Source organism: Nycticebus coucang, chromosome 4 (assembly GCF_027406575.1).
Source record: "Nycticebus coucang isolate mNycCou1 chromosome 4, mNycCou1.pri, whole genome shotgun sequence".
Classification (NCBI taxonomy): Eukaryota; Metazoa; Chordata; class Mammalia; order Primates; family Lorisidae; genus Nycticebus; species Nycticebus coucang.
The window spans coordinates 35,512,904-35,539,233 of NC_069783.1; the positions used below are offsets into that span (position 1 = coordinate 35,512,904).

General features: G+C 39.5%; 1 protein-coding gene across 2 annotated transcripts in view; it reads left to right on the forward strand.

Moving 5' to 3' along the window:
• Positions 1-19,754: 19,754 nt before the first annotated feature.
• Positions 19,755-26,330, forward strand: part of QPCT (glutaminyl-peptide cyclotransferase) — a 29,871-nt gene continuing 23,295 nt past the window's right edge. The window contains exon 1 of one of the 2 annotated variants that reach the window (XM_053589809.1): positions 19,755-20,026. In XM_053589809.1, coding sequence (XP_053445784.1) covers positions 19,907-20,026 — 120 coding nt within the window. In that variant the 5' untranslated portion in view covers positions 19,755-19,906. Of the gene's footprint in view, positions 20,027-21,680; positions 21,821-26,330 lie in introns of those variants that run through there. The other variant, XM_053589810.1, reaches the window with a different exon arrangement.

A 26,330-nucleotide genomic window follows, 5' to 3' on the forward strand; every position in this document is an offset into this window, starting at 1 on the left:
AGAAAAGCTCTGTACATACTTTTTGTGATATCCAACACCAAAAATCAGCATGCTGCCTGGGGGACGACGGGTTGGACACTCCTGACAGGGAAAATGCCAGCAGCGTTAAGTTACAGATGGCTTATGTGAGAGAAAAGCTTGAGTAGCTAACAGCCATTGTCACAGAAACGACATAGTTCTTTGTATGTCAACATTTTATCCCAAAAGTATTGTCCTTAAGTAAACTATATTGAAATAGACAGGCTACAGTTAAGAGGGCATTTTTTGAGAAAGAAAAGAAACTTAAATGGGCCCTGACTTCTGATACCAAACCTTCAATCTTACTGGATGTCCCTGGATTTAAATTTAAGAAATGGGAATAGTAAAATAATTTATATTAAAGATGGGTTACATAAAATTGTGTATGTATAACCCTGACGTACTCTGAAGCTAACATGCTCAGGAATTGGGAGCTATTGAATATCTTACATCCAGTTGTACCTGATTCAATTTAATTATATTTTTGTACTTAAAGTCTTAACCTACTATTCTTTTACTTAGAAATTGAAAGTAGATTGACTCAAGTTTATCTTCTTTTTAAAGAATTCTGTTGGTGGGGTGGCGCCTGTGGCTCACTTGGTAAGGCATTGGCCCCCACGTACCAAGGGTGGCGGGTTCAAACCTGACCCTGCCAAACTGCAACAACAACAAAAGAATTCTGTTGGCTAACCTTGCTTCCCTCCCCCACTTGCCAACAGATGTGTTAGTCCAGCCCCAAATGTCCCCTCTCAGTAAGATTCCCAGGACCTCATTGGAGCAGTTTACAGCCAGTCCCATCTAACTATGGACTTCCATTTTCTGTTGTGGTCCTTAACTAGACAGAAGTTGTTCTTCCTAAAAGTAACTTTTTCAAGCGAATCAAACTGCTGTTACACAGAAATTTAAGAATTTGTGTACTTGTGTGAAAATATATGTATTCTGTGTGTAAGATACATATTTCATGTTCTGCTTCTCTTTTTAAAAATAAAATTGTCTCACATGGCGCCTGTGGCTCAGTGAGTAGGGCGCTGGCCCCATAAACATAGGGTGTCAGTTTCAAACCTGGCCCCAGCCAAACTGCAACAAAAATAGCGGGGTGTTGTGGCAGGCGCCTGTATTCCCAGCTACTTGGGAGGCTGAGGCAAGAGAATAGCCTAAGCCCAAGAGCTGGAGGTTGCAGTGAGCTGTGACATCACAGCACTCTACTGAGGGCGATGGAGTGAGACTCTGTCTCTAAAAAAAAAAAAAAATAGCATAAAACAAAATTGTGTCTTCCACTTTAGATGAATCTTTGAACAACACATTTAAGCACTGAACTAACTTGTGCCTGTACTTTTTTGCTTACTTTGAACTATGGTTTCCTCAAGATGTTCCATTCCAGTTCTAACAGCATTATAGAGATAAAATTTTTGGTTTAATAAGTAAGTGAATTACCATGCTAAATATTTTATCCTTAATACAAAATATAATCTGAATGACTGAGATGGAAAGGACTTTTCTTCTTGGTGGTATTCTATGAAAACAGGAGTTTACAACATTCCTCTTTTATAGCTGTACTTGAACATCTTCCTGCTTCACAGTAATGGCTCCCCTTGTACTTAATGCCACACAACATCACTGTTCACACGTGTTGTCTAATGTAAGCAAAGTGTCTCAATACTGTTGTGACTTGAGATAGCAGAACAACCTACTTCAGAAGCCTAAATGCAAAAAAAAAAAAAAAAAAGGAAAAAGGGTTTGCTAAGCTCCAGCTAGAGGAAATAGTCATTATTTAAAAATTTTAGCTGGGTTTGATTTCTAGAATGTGGTTTCTTGTGATGTTTTTTTCCCATGACCTTGAAACATAGCTGAAAAATTAAGGAAGAATTTGAGTGTCAATATAGAGTTGGTAAAATAGTGATGGGACAAAATAGTTTAGGTTCTCAGGTTCTCTTTTCATTATCAGCAGAGACAAACTTGATACAGCCTTCAAAATGTCCTTTTTCAGCTTCACTTTCATTCTCAGTATTTCATAACTATATAACTTCAACAGACTTTTTGGTCTCCTTCTAGGATAGCTCACATGGTTCCATCTTTGGAACTGTCTTCTCTGATTTTTCAGGCTGTCAGTAATTGTTCTGTGCTCTGATTGCCCTTGATAGTTAATTCTCATGTCACTTTTCACTTTTTATTATGGATTGAATTTGATCCTCCTGGACTTTCTTCCTCCGAACTTCCTCCCGAACATGTAGAAGACCATGTCTTATTGTTAGTTACTCATCACTTAGGATAGTGCTCAGCAAATTTTGATTAAGTTGGTGAATTTCTCTAATGTAGCTTGATAACGTAGTAGTTAGCCTGGTATTATTAAAAATCATACGATAGACTCTGCTGCTGTTCCTACTGCCTACCTCACCAGGTCCAAATTCTTCTGCTTGCACATAAAGGCTCTCAATAATATCAAGTGTTTTTTCAACACTAGCTGTGGGCCAAGCACATTCATCTGTTTATCCCACATAATTCCTGCCTTTTCTTTATTTGCACTTACATTTAGCTTTATGTCATTTACATTTAATTATATATTCTACACTGTAATCAAAAACAGGTGTGGTAAAAATTGTTTGACTAAGAGTACAATAAACTCTGTTAACTAAAGGGAGAGGTTACTGCATATGTTCCATCTATGATTTCATATGGTTTTCTTAAAATGAATATTCAGATAATTTGCAATAAAAAACTGATTACCTTGCCCACCTGCAATGATTCCTGTTTATCTTTGTGGTTGCAAAATAAGTTGCTCCAGGAAAGAGCAGGCAATGTATAAATGTGTACATGGATTTTAAAATAGAATTAACATTAAATTCTCTTGGGTCATACAGTCTTTTCTAAATTCTGCATTTTATTCAGTTGAGTATTAATTAAAAAGCTCTCTTTTAAAATACTGTAAACTGGGTATAATATATTTAAAAAACCAACTGAGAAAAAGAGCAAAGGTGCTACAGACCCAAATAGAGAGCAGTATAAAAATTAATTATTGGCTGGGTGCAGTGGGAAAAATTAGCATAGTATGTGCTTATAGTGCTAGCTGCTTGGGAGGCTGAGGTAAGAGGACCTTGAGCCCCGGAGTTTGAGGTTGCTGTGAGCTATGATAACACCACTGCACTCTAGCCAGGGTGCAAGACTAGTCTCAAAAAAAAAAAAAACTTAAAAAATTACCATACCAGGACTGTCCAAAACAGAAGAGTTGGGGCTCCCTCCCTCATGGCCTGGAAACTATTCCAGCTCAGAGGAGTCAAATAGAAGACAGAGTACAATCTGGGGTCTGTCAATTTGTAGTTTTAAGCTACTTAATCTCACTAAGAATCAATTTCCTTAAATGTAAGATGAGGGGAAATAATCACTTAGGTTGTTGTGACAATTAAATGAAAAGCAATGCATATAACATACCATACATTATAATGTAGTCCGTCTTGGTATGCATTAGAATTTCATCATTTAACATGCTGTGTGACCATGGGAAAATTAGCTTCTGTGTGCTTCAGTCTTTCATAGTTACTATGAATTTTATAAGGATTAAATGAGATAATACACAGAAAGCACTTTTTAAAATGCCTACTGCATAGAGAATGCTCAATGAATGCTTAACTGTTATTATTCATGTTAGAAAGTTAGAGCTTTTTATATCTCCCTATCTCCTTTCCTTTAACAGCACAGGGAAAGAACAGATGCTAAGCTTGATTCTATGTAGGGAAATTTAAAAAGATAACAAAGAGCTGAAAAGGAACAAGAATCCCTATGGCCATAGAATTCATTCAAAGATCTTTCTGCACAGGTCCTCAAGTGACCAGAAGTTGTCACTGCAACATTTTCTGAAATAAAAGCTTGAAGTGTTCTAGTACAACATAAAAATCACTAAATAATTTTAGTAGATAGTTAGTTAATTTTAATAGTTAGTAAGACTATAATGACCTGAACATTTTTCTATAATTTGTACTCTGATCATGACACCTCATGATTAATTTCACTACCTCACGATCTCCAGAAAGAATTCTGACTATAGAGCCTAGACTCCTTAAATGTTCTTTAAATGGTGGTGCCTAACTTAGCTGAAGGCTAATTGATTTTAATTTAGCTCGTTTGTCACCCACGTCAATTAATGGAGCTGTGAATGAGAGATTAACAGTTTCACTTTTATTTACAGAAATGCAGGCAAGTATGTAGAGCAGCAGGGATATCTCCTCAAAGAACTGCTTTCCCCTCCTCCTTTTCTTTGTTACTTTTTTCTCCACGGTAATAGTATACATCGGCAATGTTATTAATCAGCGCCTGTGGCTCAGTGAGTGGGGTGCTGTCCCCATGTGCTGAGGGTGGCGGGTTCAAGCCCAGCCCCGGCCAAACTGCAATAAAAAAAAAAATAGCCGGGTGTTGTGGCGGGCGCCTGTAGTCCCAGCTGCTCGGGAGGCTGAGGCAAGAGAATCGCCTAAGCCCAAGAGTTAGAGGTTGCTGTGAGCCGTGTGACGCCACGGCACTGTACCCGAGGGCGGTACAGTGAGACTCTGTCTCTACAAAAAAAAAAAAAAAAAAATCATCGTATATATATACACACACACACACTATACACCAGATTCCTTCTCATAGGTTATAAAGTTACACAGTATTTTCCTATCTTAAAGTGGTTGTCACATCAAAGCATTTTTATTCTAGACTGAATTTATAGTTAGTCACTATACAGGTTGACAGAGGGCACTTCACCTGGTACACAGCGTGCCCTGTGTTCTTGACCAATACCGTGGAGTTCAGTTCCCCAATTTATCTATGACAGTGGCCTTGGAAGTGAATAAACAATCTCCAGATGTCTGCATGTAGGCTCATTCATCCTTGTGAGGGCCCGACCAGCATAAAATGGCTGTTGAGATTAACAGTGGCTGGTAACAAAGAGAGTAAAAAAAAAATTAACCAACCTCTCTCTCTCTCTTTTTTTTTTTAGAGACAGAGTGTCACTTTATCACTCTTGGTAAAGTGCCGTTGTGTCACAGCTCATGGCAACCTCCAACTCCTGGGCTTAGGCGATTCTCTTGCCTCAGCCTCCCACAACACCCAGCTATTTTTTTGTTGCAGTTTGGCCAGGCCAGGTTCGAACCCGATACCCTTGGTGTATGGGGCTGGCGCCCTACCCACTAAGCCACAGGTGCCGCCCTCACCAACCTCTTTTTATCTACACCTTCCCTCTACCCTTCCCAGCTTCTCCATCATTCTACTCTCCATCTCCATAAGATCTCATGGAATCTTTTCTTCTTATATCCCCCATCACTCTGCCATCAAATTGATAGTTCTAAAATGCAGAATTGATCATATGATTCCTTGAGCCTTAAAATCTCTCATTTATCAATGCCTGTATGTGCAAAATTTTTATAATGATATGTAAGGTGACCCACTCAACAAGCCCCCTCCTACTTTCTCATATTGCTACTCTCCATTCTCCACATATCCAGCACCTCAAATGGTGGTAGACTGCTGGCAGTTCCCCAATGTTCTTTTGCTGAGGTGATACCTATCTGCCCTCTTCTGCCTGGCAAACACTTCCAAGATTCATTCAGTTTAGGCTGCTTTTCCTTGAGGCCTTGTCACATGGAAATAATTATTCCTGTCTTCATGTTCCAGGCACATTCCTGCATGGCACTTGTAATACTTTATTATACAACTATTTATCTTACTAAACTGCAAGCTCCTTGAGAGCAGGGGTCATACCTAATTCAAATTTCTTGCAGAGTACTTTGAATGGTTTTATTCCTCCACTGACATGGTTGAGCACTAGAGCTTTGGGAGTCATTGCATAGGAAGGAAAAAGAAACCATAGGATGGGATGAAATTGCCCTGTGGGAAGTCCCACAGCAAGAATTATATTTATTGATATCTTACTGCATTGAAGGGAGTAGGATTTTAGGTTTGACCCAAGGGCCTCTATGCTTTCTGCTAATCATATAAAGACTGAAGAAGATTCGTTCTACTTAGCAATTATAAATTCATAACTTAACTCTGGAGAGAGAGATGTTAGGAGGAGATTTAGGGCCAAGCCAGACTGCAGTGGGTTGAGGAGGTAAATGGTAGATGGGAGGAGGACATAGAGAGTACATGGGTTGTTCTTGGATTTTCAGGTATCAAGGACAAATACATTTATAAAAATTAGGAGATTAATCAAGTTGCCAATTTCTTGTTTTACCAACTAGGTACATTAAAACAAAGTGAGACCTCAATATCACTAATCATTAGGGAAATGCAAATCAAAACCATAGTGAGATATTATCTCACACCTATCAGTATGGCTACTATTTAGAAAAACAGTGGCCACTGCAGTGAGTGGTGTTACTGAACTTCATTGCAACCTTGAATTCCTGGGCTGAAGCAATCCTCTTGCCTCAGCCTCCCAAGTAGCTAAGACTGTAGGAGAGCACCATCACACTCAGCTTATTTTTCAAAAAATTTTTATAGAGATGAGATCTTGCTATGTTGCCCAGGCTAATCTCAAACTCCTGGCCTTGATTGATCCTCCCACCTAGGCTCCCAAAGTGCTGGGATTATAGGCATTAGCCTGTATGACTATAAGTTGGAAAATAAACTTTCTTTTTTCTTTATATATTATTATTATTTTTTGGAAACAGAGCCTCAAGCTGTTGCCCAGGGTAGAGTGCTGTGGCACCACAGCTCACAGCAACCTCTAACTCCTGGGCTCAAGCGATTCTTCTGCCTCTGCCTCCCAAGTAGCTGGGACTATAGGCGCCCGCCACAACACCAGGCTACTTTTTTGGTTGCAGCCGTCATTATTGTTCGGCAGGCGGAGCTAGATTTGAACCCACCAGCTCAGGTGTATGTGGCTGGCACCTTAGCCACTTGAGCCACAGGCACCGAGCTTCTTACATATTTTTAAATTTTTTTACGTACACATGTGTTTATTGATGCAAGGCAAAAAGAGGAAACCAAATCAACTTTCTTTTTCTGAGGCCAGGCATGGTGGCTCACTCCTATAATCCTAGCACTCTAGAAGGCTGAGGCTGGTGGCTTGCTTGAGCTCAGACCAGCCTGAGCAAGAGTGAGACCCCTTCTCTAAAATGTGGCAGGTGCCTATAATCCCAGCTACTCAGGCTGAGGCAGAGGCAGCATATATATATATATATATCCCAGATATTATTTTATTGAGAATTTATATTTATTGAGAATATATATATTTATTGAGAATATATATATACATATATATAACCCAGATATTATTTTATTGAGAATTTACTAAACTGCTATGTCTCTGTCCTTATAAGGATTATGCATGGTATTACCATAATCTTCAATACAATCTTCTTTTTTTTTTTTTTTGTAGAGACAGAGTCTCACTTTATGGCCCTCGGTAGAGTGCCGTGGCCTCACACAGCTCACAGCAACCTCCAGCTCCTGGGCTTAAGCGATTCTCTTGCCTCAGCCTCCCGGGCAGCTGGGACTACAGGCGCCCGCCACAACGCCCGGCTATTTTTTGTTGCAGTTTGGCCGGGGCTGGGTTTGAACCCGCCACCCTCAGCATATGGGGCCGGCGCCCTACTCACTGAGCCACAGGCGCTGCCCCAATACAATCTTCTTTAGCACTAAGTATGTTCTGAAGATATATTTGTGTGTCTTATAAAATAGTAGTATTCTGTAAGCAACTGTATTATTTAATGGAGATAAACACATGCACAGAGATGTGTACAATCAGGGCGATTTTCTACCCAGTATACCTTGTTCCTCTTCTATTTTCAGTCTCTAAAAATCCTAATAACAATTTTTACTGCATCCTTTGTTTACGGCTTCAGCATGAAGCCATAAGCTTCATTTGTTTCCTGTCTGAGCCATTAGTTTGTTTTTTCATTTGTTTGTTCTTGTGACAGAGTCTCACTCTGTCACCCTGGGTAGAGTGCTGTGGTGTCATAGCTCACAGCAACCTCTAACTGTTGGTCTTAAGCAATCCTCTTGCCTCAGCCTGAGTAGCTGAGATTACAGAAGCCTACCACAATGCCCGGCTATTTTTAGAGAAGGGGTCTCACTCTTGCTCAGGCTGGTCTGAGCTCAAGCAATCCACTAGCCTCCGCCTTCCAGAGTGCTAGGATTACAGGAATGAGCCACCATGCCTGGCCTCAGAAAAAGAAAGTTGATTTTCCAATTGATAGTCATTTTCTCCAAGGGTAGAATAAAAAAAAGAGATCATTTTGCCAGTTGAAGAATGAAGGTGCACAGTTCTTTTAGGGCCCTTCCCTTTTGCTTATGAAATTTCCTCTTGGTCCTCTTTCTAAATTACTACTTTGCTTCTTAATAATTTGTAATAGAGATCTAACCCTGTCAGAAGGATTTTCTTGAAAGACTAAACAAATATATTATGAAAGGCAATTAATCAATCTCTCTTGCTTTCTCAGAGATCTCTAAATTCAAACTTTAGTGTTCCCCAAAATAGATATGTGAGTTACTGAATGAGGCCCTTCAAAGATCAAGGTTTGAACAGCAACAGAAGGGGATTAGTCTTACTAAAATTCTATGCTGAATAATTTAAGCTTCTTTTTTTAGGGAAATTTAGGTATGCTCTTGGCCTGGTGCTGATCATGAGCCCTACTGAAATGCTTTTTCAAACATTAAAATTAAAGATGGATTAGTTCATCTAATAAATTATAATCTGAACAATGGAGTATATATAAACCATAGTGCTGAAATGATTTTTAGTGACCTTATCTGTACTCAGTATCACTAAAACATCCAAAATACATTGCTAATGTTTATATATAAACATATTTAAAGTCATTAAAAAGTCAATATGTATGCATGTATATATATTTAATAAAATCCTAAAGTAGGTAATGTCAAGATATTTATAGGAACATATGTGGTTTAAAGGCAGAATTGGAGTTTTTTTATGGTATTATGTTGTAACTTTCTAGCTATTATTATTAATAGTTATATGTGGCATAGCCAGCTTTATTTTTAATGACTGTTGCTATTTTTTGTGAATTTGTGTCATTTTTATTTGCTGTCTAAAAGTTCTACTTTTGGATGTGGTGGAAAGGGATTTTAGGAGTTTTTCTTCATGTTTGAGACTGCTGGCCCTTACCTAAATCTTTAAAACAAGCATTTTTTTGGTATGACTTGAAAATTACTCTAGGTATGATTATTCTTTCATGAAAAATCTGAAAGGGACTAATTGGCAAATGAAATTCATATTTTTCCAACATTACAAGATTGAGAGGAAGGTTACTTTTTCAGTTAAGTCTGATTATACTGTGGATAGATAGATTAGTAGAAAATTTTACAATTTGACACTAAAATATACAGTAGAACTAAAATATGGATAAATAGAATATAACACCTTAGAACATCCACAAATGATCTCAGAACAAAAGATAACCAAGTATCTCAGTGTTGATTTTAGATTATAACTTTAAAAAAAATTTCCCTTTTCCCCTTCAAATAGCTATGATAGTAGATCTCTCATTAAAGGAGAAAATGAAATACAAAAATATTCTGTTTAAAGCCTGGAAATAAAATAATTTCAGTAGTGTCTGATTTTACCTTCAATAAAATCTGCAACATATTAAAAGCCAGATTTTAATGGCTGCTTAACATTTTCTCCTTTGAAACCATAATAGCCTAAAGGATATTAGGCAGTAGCTGAATCAACTTTGTGTGGCCCAGGACAGATGAATTAACTTCCCTGTACCTTAATTTTTTTTGTCATTAACAATGAGGACAATAATATCGCTAACCATATTTATTTATAGAATTAGAAGATTTTAAAAATGCAGTGGACCCTCTGTAAGTTGACCACACAAGGGACTGGGGGTCAACTAAGGAACATGTACTGACAGGCACATGTGTGCATGTCCAGTCTATGGAAATTAGGTCAACTTAAGGAGGTGGTCAGGTTTGGAGGTTCTACTGTATATTATTGCCTCACCTAACATCCCTGGTCACCTTTATAACTTAATGCCATAAAAATTTAGCTAGTAACTCTGAATGAAAATACATTTTTGAGTTAAGAACTTTTTGTCACATATTAACATACTGTAGAAATTGGTGCTCTGTCACCTCATTTGCTCTGACAAGATGCAAAAAAGTAAACATAGATGGAATATTTAGAAGTCAATATGTATGCATCTATAAATAGGCATACACATACTGTATTTATACTTCCCATAATAAGTTGATTGTAACTTCACATCATAGTCAGTTTTGGTATTGTGTAGATTAGTGAGCTGTGAAGAGTGAAATTTCCTTTTAGTTCTTTATCTTTGATTCTCTCTGCTCACATCTCTTTGGGTGCATTAAAATTCTTTACTAGAGATTCATTTCTTTGGATTTTGAACACTCTGGCTTTCAGAGCCCTCAGAGAAAAACTGATAAAAAGTGTGACAAAATTTGTAAAGAAGTGAAAGGAATTGTCATTGAAGGGCAAGATTAGTGTTGGTGAAAAGAATCAGGGCATGTGGGGACTGCTTTTCTCCTCTTCTTTGAGAGAAGAAAGAGTATTATTCAAAAGGGCTGGGAGAGGAGAGGGCCAGAAAACCAGAGCGAAGGAGCCTTTCGTCTAACTTTTATTGCCACCTGGACCTGACCGGACCTCTGATCTCATGAAAGGAGTTGGGAAGATTTGTAGAAAATCTGGATTCCTAAGACTTTAAGGAATAGCACAAATCTAACTCTGGTCTACAGAAGCAAATATTTTAATTTTTTACTCTATTTTTGAAAGTAGAGGTGAAGAAATTCAGACAGGGGTACAAAAAAACGACAGGATGCTTCAGTATGAGGCTTATGCAGGGGTAAAAGGGGGGGAAAGTTGGAGGTTTTGAATTTGAGCTGCCCAGTTGATAATTTTTCTAAGACTGGCCCACTTTCCCAATCTTTTTTTAACTGTTCCCCCTGGGGCCTTACAAAATAATTACTACACCAACATGATTACTAATGTTATCATTAATCTGACTATATGATTTTTGCTAATCTGTTTCTCAAATTGTGTGGCTTAATGCAATGATTCTCAGCCCTGGTTGCACATTAAAATTATTTGGGGAGCTTTCAGAAGTCTGATGCCCAGACGAAACACATCAGAATCTCTGGGACTAGAACCCCAGACATCACTGTTTCTTTAAAAAAGTTTTCTGGATTATTTTAATGTGAAACAGCCATTAGAACCATTGGCTTAATGTCTTTGCTTTCTCAGGTGTAGTTTTACTACAGTGGTTCTCAAACGTTTTGGTTTCCATACCCCTTTCATTAGCAACAATTATTAAGAACCGCAAATAGCTTTTCTTTATGTGGATTATGTCTATCAGTATTTTTTGTATTGGAAATTAAAGCAGGCATTTTATAACATGTAATTATGAATTTATTGATAAAATAATTACTTGATAAATAATGCTTAAAGAACTTTTCTAAGAACTTACAAGATTGGCATTGTTGAAATAAAAAAATGTCTTTAATGTTTGACTTCTTAAAAGACAACTGGATTTCCATATTTACTCAGGGATTCCATCTGTTATGACCTTTTATTTTGGTTGAAGGATAGGAAAAAAGTTTGATTCCACACAGATATGTAGTAGGAAAAAGGAGCAATAATTTAATAGCCTTTTCAGATAAATTTATATACTCTTTGTTACTAAATCAAAACTTGACAAATGGTAGTGTTCTAAACATTAGTTGCAATTTAGATCTGAAACTATATAAACTTCTTTACTCTGCCCTGATCTTTCTTTTTTTTAATTTATTTTTTTATTATTAAATCATAGCTGTGTACATTAATGCGATCATGGGGCACCATACACTAGTTTTATAGACCGTTTGACACATTTTCATCACACTGGTTAACATAGCCTTCCTGGCATTTTCTTAGTTATTTTGTTGAGACATTTACATTCTACATTTACTAAGTTTCACATATACCCTTGTAAGATGCACCGCAGGTGTAATCCCACCAATCACCCTCCCTCCACCCACCTCCCCCCTCCCTCCCCTCCTTTTCCCCCTTCCCACTATTCTTGGGTTATAACTGGGTTATAGCTTTCATGTGAAAGCCATAGATTAGTTTCATAGTAGGGCTGAGTACATTGGATACTTTTTCTTCCATTCTTGAGATACTTTACTAAGAAGAATATGTTCGGGGCGGCGCCTGTGGCTCAACGGGTAGGGCGCCGGTCCCATATGCCGGAGGTGGCGGGTTCAAGCCCAGCCCCGGCCAAAAATAAAAAAAAAAAAAAAAAAAAAAAAAAAAAAAAAAAAGAATATGTTCCAGCTCCATCCATGTAAACATGAAAGAGGTAAAGTCTCCATCTTTCTTTAAGGCTGCATAATATTCCATGGTGTACATATACCACAATTTATTAATCCATTCGTGGATCGATGGGCACTTGGGCTTTTTCCATGACTTCGCAATTATGAATTGGGCTGCAATAAACATTCTGGTACAAATATCTTTGTTATGTTGTGATTTTTGGTCTTCTCAGTGTATACCTAGTAGAGGAATTATAGGATTGAATGGCAGATCTATTTTTAGATCTCTAAGTGTTCTCCAAACATCTTTCCAAAAGGAATGTATTAATTTGCATTTCCACTAGCAGTGTAGAAGTGTTCCCTTTTCTCCACATCCATGCCAACATCTCTGGTCTTGAGATTTTGTGATACAGGCTAATCTTACTGGAGTTAGATGATATCTCAAAGTAGTTTTGATTTGCATTTCTCTGATGATTAAAGATGATGAGCATTTTTTCATATGTCTGTAGGCCGTGCGCCTGTCTTCTTCAGAGAAGTTTCTCTTCAAGTCCCTTGCCCAGCCTGCATTGGGATCACTTGTTCTTTTCTTGCTTATACGTTTGAGTTCTCTGTGAATTCTGGTTATTAAACCTTTGTTGGAGATATAACCTGCAAATATCTTCTCCCATTCTGAGGGCTGTATGCTTGCTTTACTTACTGTGTTCTTGGCTGTGCAGAAGCTTTTTAGTTTGATCAGGTCCCAGTAGTGTATTTTTGAAGCTGCTTCAATTGCCCGGGGAGTCCTCCTCATAAAATACTTGCCCAGACTGATTTCTTCAAGGGTTTTCCCTGTACTCTCTTCTAGTATTTTTATAGTTTTATGTCTTGCCCTGATCTTTCTTATAGTTTGAATATGTCTTTTCTTTGTGATTTTGTAAAATAGTGAATGGTGCATTTGGAAAATATTGCCTCACTGAGTTCAGAAGGTATTTCAAATGTTGAATATTTCATTATATATAACACATAATCAAATTAGTTAAAATCGCCAATTTTGACAGAAAATTTGTTACATGTCAGGAAATAGTTAACTTATGGTAAGAGACACAAGTTTTCCAAAATTCCAATTTTCACTTGAAATTATTGGAACAAATACTATCAGTTGTCTTCCCTTGAAGACATAGGCATACTATTCATTTTTCAAGCAAACGTCTGCTAAATATCCAAGTCTGAAAAACCATAATTTATCAGCTATGTTTCTTTCAATTTAAAATGAAATTTCACGAAAAAAGCTGATAGTTTGCCCTGCATCAAAAATATTATTGCCTTCATGGGTTGATGTGCACTTAAGTTGTTTCCATGGAATACTATTCAGCCATAAAAATATGGAGACTTTCCATCTTCTGTATTCACCCGGATGGAGTTGAAACACATTCTTCTTAGTAAAGTATCACAAGAATGGGAAAGTAAATATCCAATATACTCAATACTCATATGAAGCCAGTAGACAAACTAACATATGCCCACACAAGAGAAATATTCAATTCATGTTGGAAGAAGAGGGAGAAAGAGGAGAGGGGAGAAGGGAGGAGGATTAATGTGCTTAAATCTAATGGGCACGGTGTGAGGGTATGTGGCACACCTCCTGGGTGCAGGACACAAGTACAACAGGAACTTTACCTAACAAATGCAAACACTGTAAACTAATCATTGTACCCTCGTATTAATCTGAAATTTAAAATAAATAAATAAAATAAAATAATGGTGCAAGTGCTTTCCCTTGAGAAAACAATTGTCTTTTGGTATGCAGCAGAAGTGCTTTATTTGTTCCTCCTATTTTGTCATGCAAATGATAAAAAAGCAGCATACTTTCAATTCCTGCTTCCAGTCAATATGGGACTGGAAGCATTTGTCTTCTCATGTTGAAAAAATATATTTCATAAAAATAATGTTCAAGTATTGGGTGGAAAACAGGCATCATAGGAGAGGAACAAAAAAGGGGAAAGAAATGAGATGAGCCTGATATTTTCTCCAGATCACTTGAAAACATGCCATGAGAGTCTCCAGGATGTGGTACAGGTGGGGAAATCCAAATTGAGCTGGGTGAGCTCCATGAACTGAAAAGACAGAGTTGAGAACGTGGGAAGGTCAAGTAGCTAGAATTTTGCAGGACAGAGGATGGGAGGAGAGAGAGGTGCACGGAGGGAGAGCTTCAGAGATCAACAGAGATCTCTCCATGGCTCTTTCAGCTGAGTACTGGTCAGTACATGCTGGTGAGGACACTGCTTAAGGATGGGGAAAGAAACACCAGGAACGAACAGGCGTAAGAGCCCTGTGGTGCAGGCAGGTTTGGGAATATTTCATGTTTTCACCAGTCAGTGTGAGGAAAAAACTCAAAATACCAGGAACCAATAGACTACTTAGGCAAACACTGCCTCAGAGGTAGATTAAATTAGCCCTGGATCGTTTTGCTCTGCCACAGCTTAACAAAAGTTATAAGCAAGTCTTCAAAGGATCAAACTGTTTCTGATTCAATTATGCCTACAAAGATCAAGAATATTTAAAGAAATACAAAAATGCCCACCACCCCCAAAGGCAAAATTCATGATATGTGGTGTCTACTAAAAAATTATTAGTCATACAAAGAAGCAAAACCAATCTGCAGGAACAGACACATAAATAACACAGATGATAAATCAGCACATAAGGATATGAAAATAGTTGCTATAACCTCCATTCCATATGTCTGAGAAGGTAGAGGAAAGGATGAACATGCAAGGGGAGGGATGGTGATATAAATAAGACCTAAATCAAACACCTAAAGATGGAAAAGAGCAGCATCTGAGATGAAAAGGACATAAATGGGATTAAGCACTGCAAAAAAAATGAGTGAACTCGAAGATATAGAAATTACACAAATGGAAAAGACTGAAAAAAGATAGAAAAAACTAAACAGAGCATTATACATATAATGTGTATAATTGAAGTCCCCTAAGGAGCTAAAGGAAGAAGGAGGGAACAATAAAAATATTTGAAGAAATAATGGCAATATGTTTTCCAAATATGTTAAATTTTAAAATGTGATCCAAGAAACTCAGTGAACTCCAAGCATAAGAATGTAAAGAAAATTTCACCAAGACATATCACAATCCTCCTCCCCTCCCCTTCTCTTCCCTTCCCTTCCCTCTTTTCCCTTTCCTTCCCTCACTCCCTTCCTTTCTTCCTTTCTTTTGTTCAAAGACTGAGTTTTGCTCTTTCATCTAGGCTGGAAGGCAGTGGTGCAATCATAGTTCACTGCAGCCTCAAACTCCTGGTTTCAAGTGATCATTCTGTCTTGGCCTCTTGAATAGCTAGAATTACAGGCCTGTGCCACCATGCCCACCTGACTTTTTTCATTTTTTAGAGATGGGGTCTCCTATGTTGCCCAGAGTGGTCTTGAACTCCTGGGCTCTAGGGATCCTCCTACATCACTGGGATTACAAGCATGAGGCATTGTATCCCAAATTTCTTAAAACCTGTGATTACAGAGAAAATCTTAAGAGCAGATTGAGAAAAAAAAGACACATTACCTGCATGATGTGAAAAGCATGAAGGACCCAAATGCCAAAACAAATCTTTTCCATAAACCTGGCATGGCAGGATGTTCCCACACCCAGTCTCACCTTTAAATGACCTGTTAGATCAAAGCAGTAAGGACCAGAAGATTCTATTAAACCTCAGAAGTGTGGTTCATAGACCCTGGGGATTCCCAGGGATCCTTCTGGTTTGACTTCTCCAAAGTCAAATCAAATTTTATAATCACACCAAATCAAGATTTGCCTTTTCTACTACCTTGATTTTGCATGGATGCTACAAAAGCAGTGGTGGGTACAACTGCTGGCACCTTGGCATCTATCAAGACTGGATGCAAAACTGTATTATTAAACAAAAGACTACACATACAGTCATAATATTTTTTACTGCTATGCACAGAGGAGAAAACAAAAAAAGAAAAAGAGTCAATCTTCTTAAGAATGTCTTTGATGAAGCAATAGAAGTTGTTGTTTTTATTAAATCTGGACCTCTGAATACATATCTTTTTTAACAGCTTTATTGAGATATAATTGTAATACATTAAACTGTACATGCTTGAGGTATACAATGTTATGAGTTTTAACATTACTGACCACCGAAAATAGGGAACTGAGGCAAAGATCTCAATCAATTGAGGTTTATTAAGTCAAAGTTTGAAGACACTCCTAGGAAACACACGAGCAACAGATGACTGTTTTTCCTGAAAAGGAATTCGGAAACTCCGTATTTATAGGGTATAAAGTATTTGGAAAGAAAAAGGAGGGAGGTGTGTAGTGAGATAATGGGTGCATTCTTTTGAGGCCTAGGAAATATACATTTTACATAAGATAAAGTGAATGTTTGAAGAGAAAAGGGGGAATAATGGAAGAATCAGTTGTGTAGATATCCTTGGGTAGGTGAAAGAATGATTGATCTTGTTTTGTCTCTGTTCTGCACCTTGAAAGATAAACTTGTACTCAAGTGTGGAATCCAATAGATCTTAGTTTTAGGAACTAGACTTAGCCTGCAGACCTAAATTTATAATTTGTATGTCCTTGTTTATGGGAAGCCAGCAAAGAATTTCCTTATGAATTATCTGTGAGGACAACAGTCCTTGTAGATGAAAGAGGATTTTTGCCTTTCCCTGGAGATGTGGCTAATGTATAATGTTAGCAACAGCTCTTCATTGGAAATGGGGTATTGCATGATTCAGCCTCCAGGTTTGACCTTCCTTTTGCATAAGGAGTTGAGGGGGCAGTCCTATACTATAATGGAGGTGAAAGTCTCTTTACTTGTGAACAGACTGTTATCACTGTATAGACAACTAAATTTTTTTCCATAATGAAAAACAAAGTTTGGGCCAGGTGTAGTGGCTCATGCCTATAATCCTAGCATTCTGGGAGACTGAGGTGGGAGGATCTCTTGAGCTCAGGAGTCTGAGACCAGCCTGAGCAAGAGCAAGACCCTGTCCCTACTACAAATAGAAAAATTAGCCTGGTGTTGTGGCAGGCGCTTGTGGCCCCTGCTGCTTGGGAGGCTGAGGTAAGAGGATGGCTTGAGTCCAGGAGTTTGAGATTGCTGTGAGCCATGAAGCCCACAGCACTGCACTCTAGCCTGGGGCAACAGAGTGAGACTCTTGTCTTAAAAAAAAAAAACGAAAAGGAAAAGAAAGAAAAACAAAGCCTGGAATTTTAATTAAATATAAGTCATTGTTCATCTTCCACAGGAAGAGTTTGAAGAAAGGAAAATTTGCAGTAGGGAAAAAATAGCAGATATAAGGGATTTCTAAAGTTTTCTAAATGCTGGGAAATAGAAAAAAAGAATGAGTGGAAGAAGAAGACAGATGTTTAGCATGTAAAATACAAGAAAAGATATAAATAAGGAATGTAGGAATACATAAAGTTGTTTTGGATTTGTAGATTTGTGGAAAGTTGTCAGAATAGCTCACATGCATGTAAAACCATTTATTGAAATCAGCCTCATTATGTGAAAGGTTTTAGATTTGTATCAGATACATCATATGGACACATTTCTGGTGGATACAGACAAGTAGAGCTCATATGACCCTGCTCATGCTGTAGGGGACCTGCTGACTGTCTCTAGTGGTCAACTGGATGGCCTGTAGAGCAGCCTGTAGGAAATCACTCCATCATGGTGTGGACATAAAGTTACAGCCACTTTGGCCCACCATGGAACAACTATGGCAGGCTATTTCAGCCTCAAGTTTCTTGATGGAGTTGGATGAAACTGTTGGGCTCATTTTGCTGCTAATTTCTACCTCTGCCCTGTCCTATTCCTCCTTCCTCCCACAGGAGTTTGTCCCAAGAGCACTCTCTAACACTTATCCTGCATGCTAAACTCTGTCTTGTAGTCTGCTTCCTGTATATACCAAACTTCAACAGCATCTTGTTGACTTACATATAACCAAGACTGGAGAACCCTTGGGAATAGAAATTATCATCATGTGTTATCACTTTAATTTAAGTATTTCCATATTTCTTATTCTGAATTGCTTATACTTAGCATGGTATAAGTTTTATTTATCACATTTATTTTATTTATCACATTTTATTTCATATAGGTTTGCTGTGTCCACTTCCTCTTTCATATAGGAATCATACTGTGTAAAGGTATAAAGTTAATAGGGTAAGAAAAACAAATAGGTTCATCATTACCCAGCCACTCAGGAAACCCACTATTTCAAGGTTGGCCTAGGCAACAAGAGAGGAAATACAGTGTATGTTGGAAAATGTGATAGTGGTTTTGTTCTGAATATCAAACCAATCAATAGGAAGTTCTGAAGTGGTTTGATTATCTGAACTGTCCATGGATGTCATAAAGAAGCTATTTAATTTTATTTAAGTCTGGAGATTTAAATTGCCACTTAAATTTTTCAGACATGAGTAGGGTTAGCGATTTTGGACATCAGAAAAGGAGATATGCACGTCAATTCTGTCTTTTCCTGTAGCTCCAGAGAGGGGCAGAACAGTGTATTCCCAGACAAGCCCTTTCTCTCTTAAAAATCTCACCCTTACAGCCAAGCATAGTAAAACGGAATAATGGGCCTTCTGGCAACCTTCATTATTTTCAAACCTTCGCTCTCCAGGAAATAGTTCTGTTACAGTGTCTTTGTTATGACTGAGGGGTGGGGAAGCACTATAAGTTACTTGTAGACTGTAGATGGCTCAGAGCAGGCCATGCTCTGATTCTCACCGTGGAAGATCAGGAGGAGAGTGAAGTGATTGTGCTGACCACTTAGATCAGAAATTTACAGACAAAATGGAAATGTTTTTTCCCCTTCTAGGATTATCTGCGTAACAATGACCTTTGATGTTACAAAGTCACTAAAATTGTTTTTGGGTATTCCTTTTGGGGGTATGCACTGGAGAAGATGGAGGCCTTCAGAGCCACTGTGACTATTTTAGATCTCATTTATTGCAGATAATTACTTTAAACATATTCTTAATTTGTGAGTATAATGATCTGTCTCCTACAAAGCCAATTCGAGAGTATGCAGGTCTGTCTCCCATGAGGCAAGGCAACTATTCCTGAGAAAATGGAGAAAAGGTAAAGATGCACTGTTACAGAGGAAATGCTTTTTCTTGAGGAGTCCATACAGAATTTCTATAGAGGGTCTCCGTTTCCTTTTCTGTAAAATGTGATTAGGGGTTGAATAAGGAAACTTCGGAGCCTGGTATAGTTCTCAGCAAGTGTGAAGCATAACTCCCCAGTTACCGCACCCCCGCCGGAACTGGTGATGAACCCTTCTACCCCTTTCTGTTCCCTGTTTTGGCATTGGAGATGGTAGAAAGGCTTTTCCATGCCCTTTTCTTCCTTCCTTTCATCCTCTCCAAGGTAAGGAAGCGGTCGTCTTTGTTCGCTTGGACTCAGAAGCTTGTGTCACCCAAAGCAGCCCAGCCCCGGGTTTGCTAAGGTCCGGGGGAGGAAGGCTGTGGCTGTAGCCTGCGCGGCGCAGCCGGAGGCGACCGGCTGGCGATGGGGAGGCGGGCGCAGTCGACCCAAGGGTGGAGAAGTGGGAAGGCGAAGGACGCGCGTTCCCGGGCTCGTGACCGCCGGCAGCCAAGGGAACTGGCGCCCGGACAGCCTGGGAGAGATGGCAGGAGTCAGAGACCTGCACGTCGTGGGCACACTCCACCTGCTGTTGCTGGTGGCCGCCCTGCCCTTGGCAGCGGGGGAGATCAGTCGTGGAGTCGCAGACTGGACCGACGAGAAGGTGAGGGGCTGTTTCGGCGTAATTGTACCAGGATGGCTCTTGGCGGGTGCAGGGACAATTGGCCCCGCAAGCTCTACCTAGGCAGACCGGGAGGCGGGGCAGGGCCGCGGTCTCCAGCCCCGGCACACGCGGCCCCATCCGGTGGGCGCCCGAGTCCGAGGGGGTCTGCGTCCTCGCCAGCGTGCCTCGGCTGGCCTCGGGGCTGCTTTGGATACGTCAGGGGGACTGCGTGATGTCACCGGCCTCCCTTCGGCTGCGGTCTGGCGGGGATGCTGATAGGCACAGGAAGTGTGTCTCGCCAGCGGCGGCTGAGCGGGAGGTGAGGGCGCATCGCCGCTCCCTCGGGACTGTGAGGCCCGCGGTCCGTGCGCTCCGCGGCCGCCAGGGTGCGGGCGCGCCTGGGATGTGCCTTCGGCTCCGCTCTGCTGCATCCAGGGATGCTGTCGGGCGCCGGGTCTCGCAGCGCAGGGCGGGCGTGGGTTTGTTTTGTATTTTTAAGCGATGGCTTCTCAGCCTTTTGTTTAAGATCAAGTGTAGATTTTTAAGTGGAGCAACTTGGAATAAAGGACCTAACTGGAGATCTACTTTACTTTAAAATCATTTTTTTTTCTTAAAAGACGATACATATTATTTTCGGAGGAATTAGTCTAGTGGTAGGTGAACATGTCATATAAGGAAGTTAGGTAAAAGTGATTTGCAAGTTCCCCCTGTGTGAAGCAAATTGGTTTGCAGTTATTTCCTTTTCTTGTGTTATGGTTTTTAAATCATAAAATTGCTAAGGGCTTATGTAAATGTTAATGGCTCTAGAGCAAAATGGTATGTTTATAAAGATTCTAAGAAAAGCAGCAAAGTAAAGAGAACTAGACTTTGACAATGCAATTGAATGACCAAGGCTGGGTTTGAACCTGCCACCTGTGGCATATGGGGCCAGCGCCCTACCCCTTTGAGCCACAGGCGCTGCTCTGAACAGCTTTTTTCAATGTTTACAATATGCCTGTATTTACTCAAATGTTTTAAAATAACAGGGCATGCTAGTGAATACGCACTCCTGGCCAGCCACCTGCATATGTATATGAATAGCTCACTTCAGTTCTGGATCCTGCTTACTTAGCTTCATGACTTAGGGGTCATTACAAGCCTCACTCACACATGGAGACCCCTGGCCACAGGGAACCTGGTGGGAGTGAAGGAAGTCAATGTGAGAACTTCGTTATAAGAAAAACAACTTCCTGTGGGAGTTCAGTAGAAGCAGCCCCATGAAGAAGAGCATTGAGTTACACAAACAAATCCTCTCCTCTCCTTCACCTTGAACACCTTCCTGGTAGGAAATTGGGAAGGGGATATTAAAAACCATACATCTAAATAGAAGGGACTAATAAGATGGAGACCATTTCAATGAACTGCTCTGAAAAGATCATTTGTAGGTGTGTGTAGGCAGGGGGAATTTGTGGGTGAGAGCAGGTACTGTGAGTCTTAGAATGTTTAAAACTAATGAGAATTTAACTTTTGAGAAGTGTCTTGTAAAGCATGAAAACCTTTTATACTTATCTTAAGAAGCTTCTCCATGGAGAAACTGCTTTCAAATAATATTCAGTGAATGAAGCAAATGGCAATCACCACGATGTTTCCCAATTTCTGTTCTCTTTTCCCTTAAGCAAGGCCTTCATAAAGTCTTGCAGCCTGGGAGAAGAATCAGTGCACTGAAATACATGCCTTCCTGCTTTTTATGGCCTTTCACTTTTTTTTTTTTTCAACTATATGAGATATGCTGTTGGTACACTGGTTTGCCCAAGGGTGAGGCATGGTGATGTAAGCATCCGTTTTGAAATCCATTTCCTTTGTTTTGAAATAAAGGTGTGTGTCTCTTTCAGTGTCATCAAATATGGAAAATCAGGCCAATCCCAGTTTATGGTTGTATTTAGAGATTATGATTTGATTATTTGAAACCTGGAAATAATTTTTCCATAGTAATAATATTATAAATTACTAGGCTCTCAGGTGGTCACACAAATATATAGTTAGGGGCATTGGTGTCTGGGTAAAGGATATCTAATATAAATATAACTAATCTCACTTGAATTTCACAGTACTCCTGTGAGGAGGGTACATTCACCCTCAATTTACAGATGAGGAAACTTGACCACTATGATGCTAGCAAATTGAAGAGCTAAGGTTTGGCCGAAGCCCTGATCTTTCCTTTCCTCTTCTATTCTCTTCTCTAAAGGTAGGTGAGTCCTGGTGATGTGCATGGAATGGTGCCCAGGTAGCACAGGAATGTGGGTGTAGTGGGGTGGTTGGAGGCCAGGGGAAGAGCTTACTTTCCCTTTCTGTGTCAGAGCAGACCCTAAGTGGAGTTCCAAAACAGGTCATTTGTTTTTGGTACCTTCTCTTCTTTTACCCCATATTTTCCTCTTTTCTTGATGTCCCTCGTGAAGCTCAAAGGTCATCATTATTCTAAGAGTTGACCCATATTCCAGTGTTACCTCTCCTGACTCCTTCCCTCCTCCCTTGATCCCCAGCCTGATTCTTTTAGTACAGGCCCATTCCTTTAGTACAACATTGTCAGCAAGATTCCTTATTAAAAGGAATCTCATTAAATCAGCCCTCTCTTAGGTGCAAATGACAGATGTCTGTTGAAAGAGATTCATATGCTTTATTAAAAAATTTTTAAATATTTTTAGTATTTTTTAGAGACAGAATCTCACTTTGTTTTTCAGGCTGGAGTGCAGTGGCAAAATCATAGCTCACCGCAGCCTTGAACTCTTTGGGCTCAAGCAATCCGCCTGCTTCAGCTTCCTGGGACTACAGGCATGGCATCACACTTGGAGAATTTCTCATATTTTTTTGTAGAGATGGGGTCTCACTGTGTTGCCTGGCCTGGTCTTAAACTCTGGGGCTCAAGCAATTCTCCTGCACTGGCCTCCCAAAATGCTGATTTTACAGGTGCGAGCCACCATGCCCAGCCAGGCTTCATGTTTTTAAACAGATATTAGCTCTAATAAACTAAAAAGTATGGCTTCTATTGAAGTCTTTTAATTATAAAGTTAACGTGCTTATTTTAGAAAACTTGGAAAATACAGAAAAGTATACTAAAAAGAAAACTAATGTCACCCATAATCTCACTATTCATAGATAATTGCTTTTTTATTTCTATTTCTCTCTCTCTGTATATCCATATATGTACACATATGTTTACATTTATGCAGATAGATAGCAATTATACCGATTTTATAGGTGTTTCTTAGGAATGAATGAGCTAACTCACGTAAAGCACTTACTTAGAATAGTTGCTGGCATGTAATAAATAGTCAATAAAGGTTAATTATTTATTTAAAAAATAAACACATACCGGGCAGCGCCTGTGGCTCAAAGGAGTAGGGTACTGGCCCCATGTATTGGAGGTGGTGGGTTCAAACCTGGCCCCGGCCAAAAAAATAAATAAAAAATAAATAAACACACATCAATATTTATTTCATACTAGAAATTGTGCTGCATGTAGTTTTGTATCTTGTGATATTGCTTAATAGTGTATTATGAGTATTGTCGTAAGCCAAGAAAATTCATTGAAAGCATCAGTTGATGATTCTAAAATCATTATCATTCTATTTACTCTTAAATATTTAGATTATTTTCAAATTTTCTGTATTATAAATCTGGGACCCAGTGTTATTTTAACTGGTAGAATTTTCCTTCGTTGTAACAAAGGCAAAGTAGAAAAATTCAAGTTATATTGGGGGTGGAGGGGTAGATTTTTTGAGGAGAGGAAACACATAAAGGAGATTTGGCTTCACCTTCCTCCAGGGTCAGCTCTGGTAAACTACTAACTGTTGTCTCTAGCATGTCAGAGTTTTCTGCTTCTGGGAGCCATATATATTCTAAAGTACCTAGAGTTCTGAAAGTCCTAGGGTTCCCCTCTTCCATGGGTCTAAGTGTTCTTAGCTCTTTACTCCCCCAAGCTGCATGGTTCTTATGAAAGCAGTGATAGGGGTGCCAAGACAGGAACAGGATGGTCAGTGGGAGGCTAGGTGTTGGCAGGGAGAGAAAGACAAAACGTTCCTTTGGAGTTTCTATCATCGGATAGGTAAACACTATAATATCTATTTTACAGATAAGAAATCTTTCTAGTCACAGTTGGTAAGTGAGGGAGATGGTATTTGATTTTAAATTGTGTTTAAAGCCTAAATTGCTCTGCTTTTAAGTAGAGGGCTGCTTGTATGTAAAAAAAAAATAAAGACCCAACTGCATTTGTAATGTCAGTGTCTTGTGACACACAGAATTTCAGTAAATGCCGGTTGAGTTGACTTTGCAGGCAGGCAGTGGTGTTGGTCTGAGGGCTGCCTGGAAAACAGTCATATGGGATGGAAACTGGACTTGAATTGGCTGCACTTCTGTAATAATCTCCCTTAAATTCATTGGTTGGAACTTCAAATTCCTCTGCAAACGGGGCCAGCTCTTCAAATTATGAAATTAAAACCATTTCTGGCCTTGTACCTTGTGATTAGCATGAGCAGATTCTTCTGGATATCTTGTTGACACACTATTTTGGCTGAAAGATTCTTGTCACCCAGAGCAGACTTATTGTCCTTTCTGCCTGGATGAAAAGACAAGGCTGTAACAGAGCCTCATTCCTCTGATAACACCTGCACCAATAGAAAATGGTTTAAATTCCTTTTAACTGAGATGAACCTCCACTAAGTTGTGTTTGTACTTGCCACTGGCCTCGAAACCATTTTTGCCTCAGTTACTTTCCTCCTGCTGAGTCCACACTTTCTTCCCAGGTTTCTTCTCTTACTTGTTCTTCTCATCTCCACATAGGTTTTTATATTTAGTGAGTTCTCAGAGTAATATACCTTAAAAATTAAATATGTGCTATTTAGGTTGGGTGAAATGCTTTTCCACACAGGGCTTTAATGAACAACAGGACTTAAGTAATTAACTGAGGGTGGTGGTTCCTCTTCTCTATCCTTCATTGACAGGGAACCTTTTTTCCCTGTGAGTTCACAGGGACATCTTTGCCCCCAGACAGGCAAGGGGAGACAGGCCTTATTGATTAAATAGGAGAGCCCAGGAGATTGGAGGAACAAATGCATGTAAGTCTCTAAATTCATGAGCATCAGTGAGCCTGTCTTCTGAATTACCCTTTATTGATTAACTTTTTTAGTGCTATTTGCCAACTAGGTTTCATCTGCACTATCTCTTACAATTAAAGATGCTGGGGCTGGGGGAATTTATTTTGGTCCTGTTTTTCTTAAACATTTTAAGAGCTTTTTCAAGTCTCTATAAATCACCCATTTATTTTTTTATTTTGTCACCACTGGTAGAATGCTGTGGCATCATAGCTCATCATAGCTCACAGCAACCTCAGACTCTTGGGCTTAAATGATTCTCTTGCCTCCGCCTCCCAAGTAGCTGGGACTACAAGCGCCGGCCACAACACTGGGCTATTTTTAGAGGTGAAGTCTCACTCTCGCTCAGGCTGGTCTTGAACCTGTGAGCTCAAGCAATCCACTGGCTTTGGCCTTCCAGAGTGCTAGGATTACAGGCGTAAGCCACTGCGCCTGGCCCTAATTATCCTTTTAAATATGAGCCTGCTTTCCTTTCTCTGTGGACATGGAGTGAAGTATTATGTAGGTTAATGGACAATAAATAGCTAAGAAGCCACTGCTCAAACTGCCTTTGACAGAACAGTTCTTGATTATCATAGTGACTACCTGGGTTAATCCAGCTCAGAAGCATCAACTCCAGAAATTCAAAAAGAACAAAGGTCACTGATGTTGAACCACAGAATTTACCGGACCATCGTAGCAGGTGGCCACTTGCCTCTCTATCTTTATACTTGCTTGCATATTCAACTGATTTGGTATTTATCATGACAAAAATGCCCAGTTTACTTTCTTATTATGTAAACACAGTCTTAGCAAAGATAGTTCTAGAAACATAGTTCATGTCTTGATTGCTTATTTGATGAGTTTGCCCAATTCTTACTGAATGCTCAGTGTGAACCAGGCCCTGTGGATCCTGCATGGGGGAGAGTGGTAAACATGAGAGTTTCAGCCCTCAGTATGAAATGCAGATATGAAACAAGTAAACACACTAGGAAGCCGTTTCCAAGCTACAACCTGAATTGAGCAGGAATTAACCAGGTGAAGAGGAACAGACCAGCCCACAAGTCAGAAGGCACTAACTTTGGTGCACGTTAGGGCCTGGACGAATGCCAGGGTGACTGAAGCATGGTGAGAAGGGGTGAGGGGGGGAGATCAGACCAGCTCCTGTTGGCTGAATTAAGTAATAATTAACATGGAAG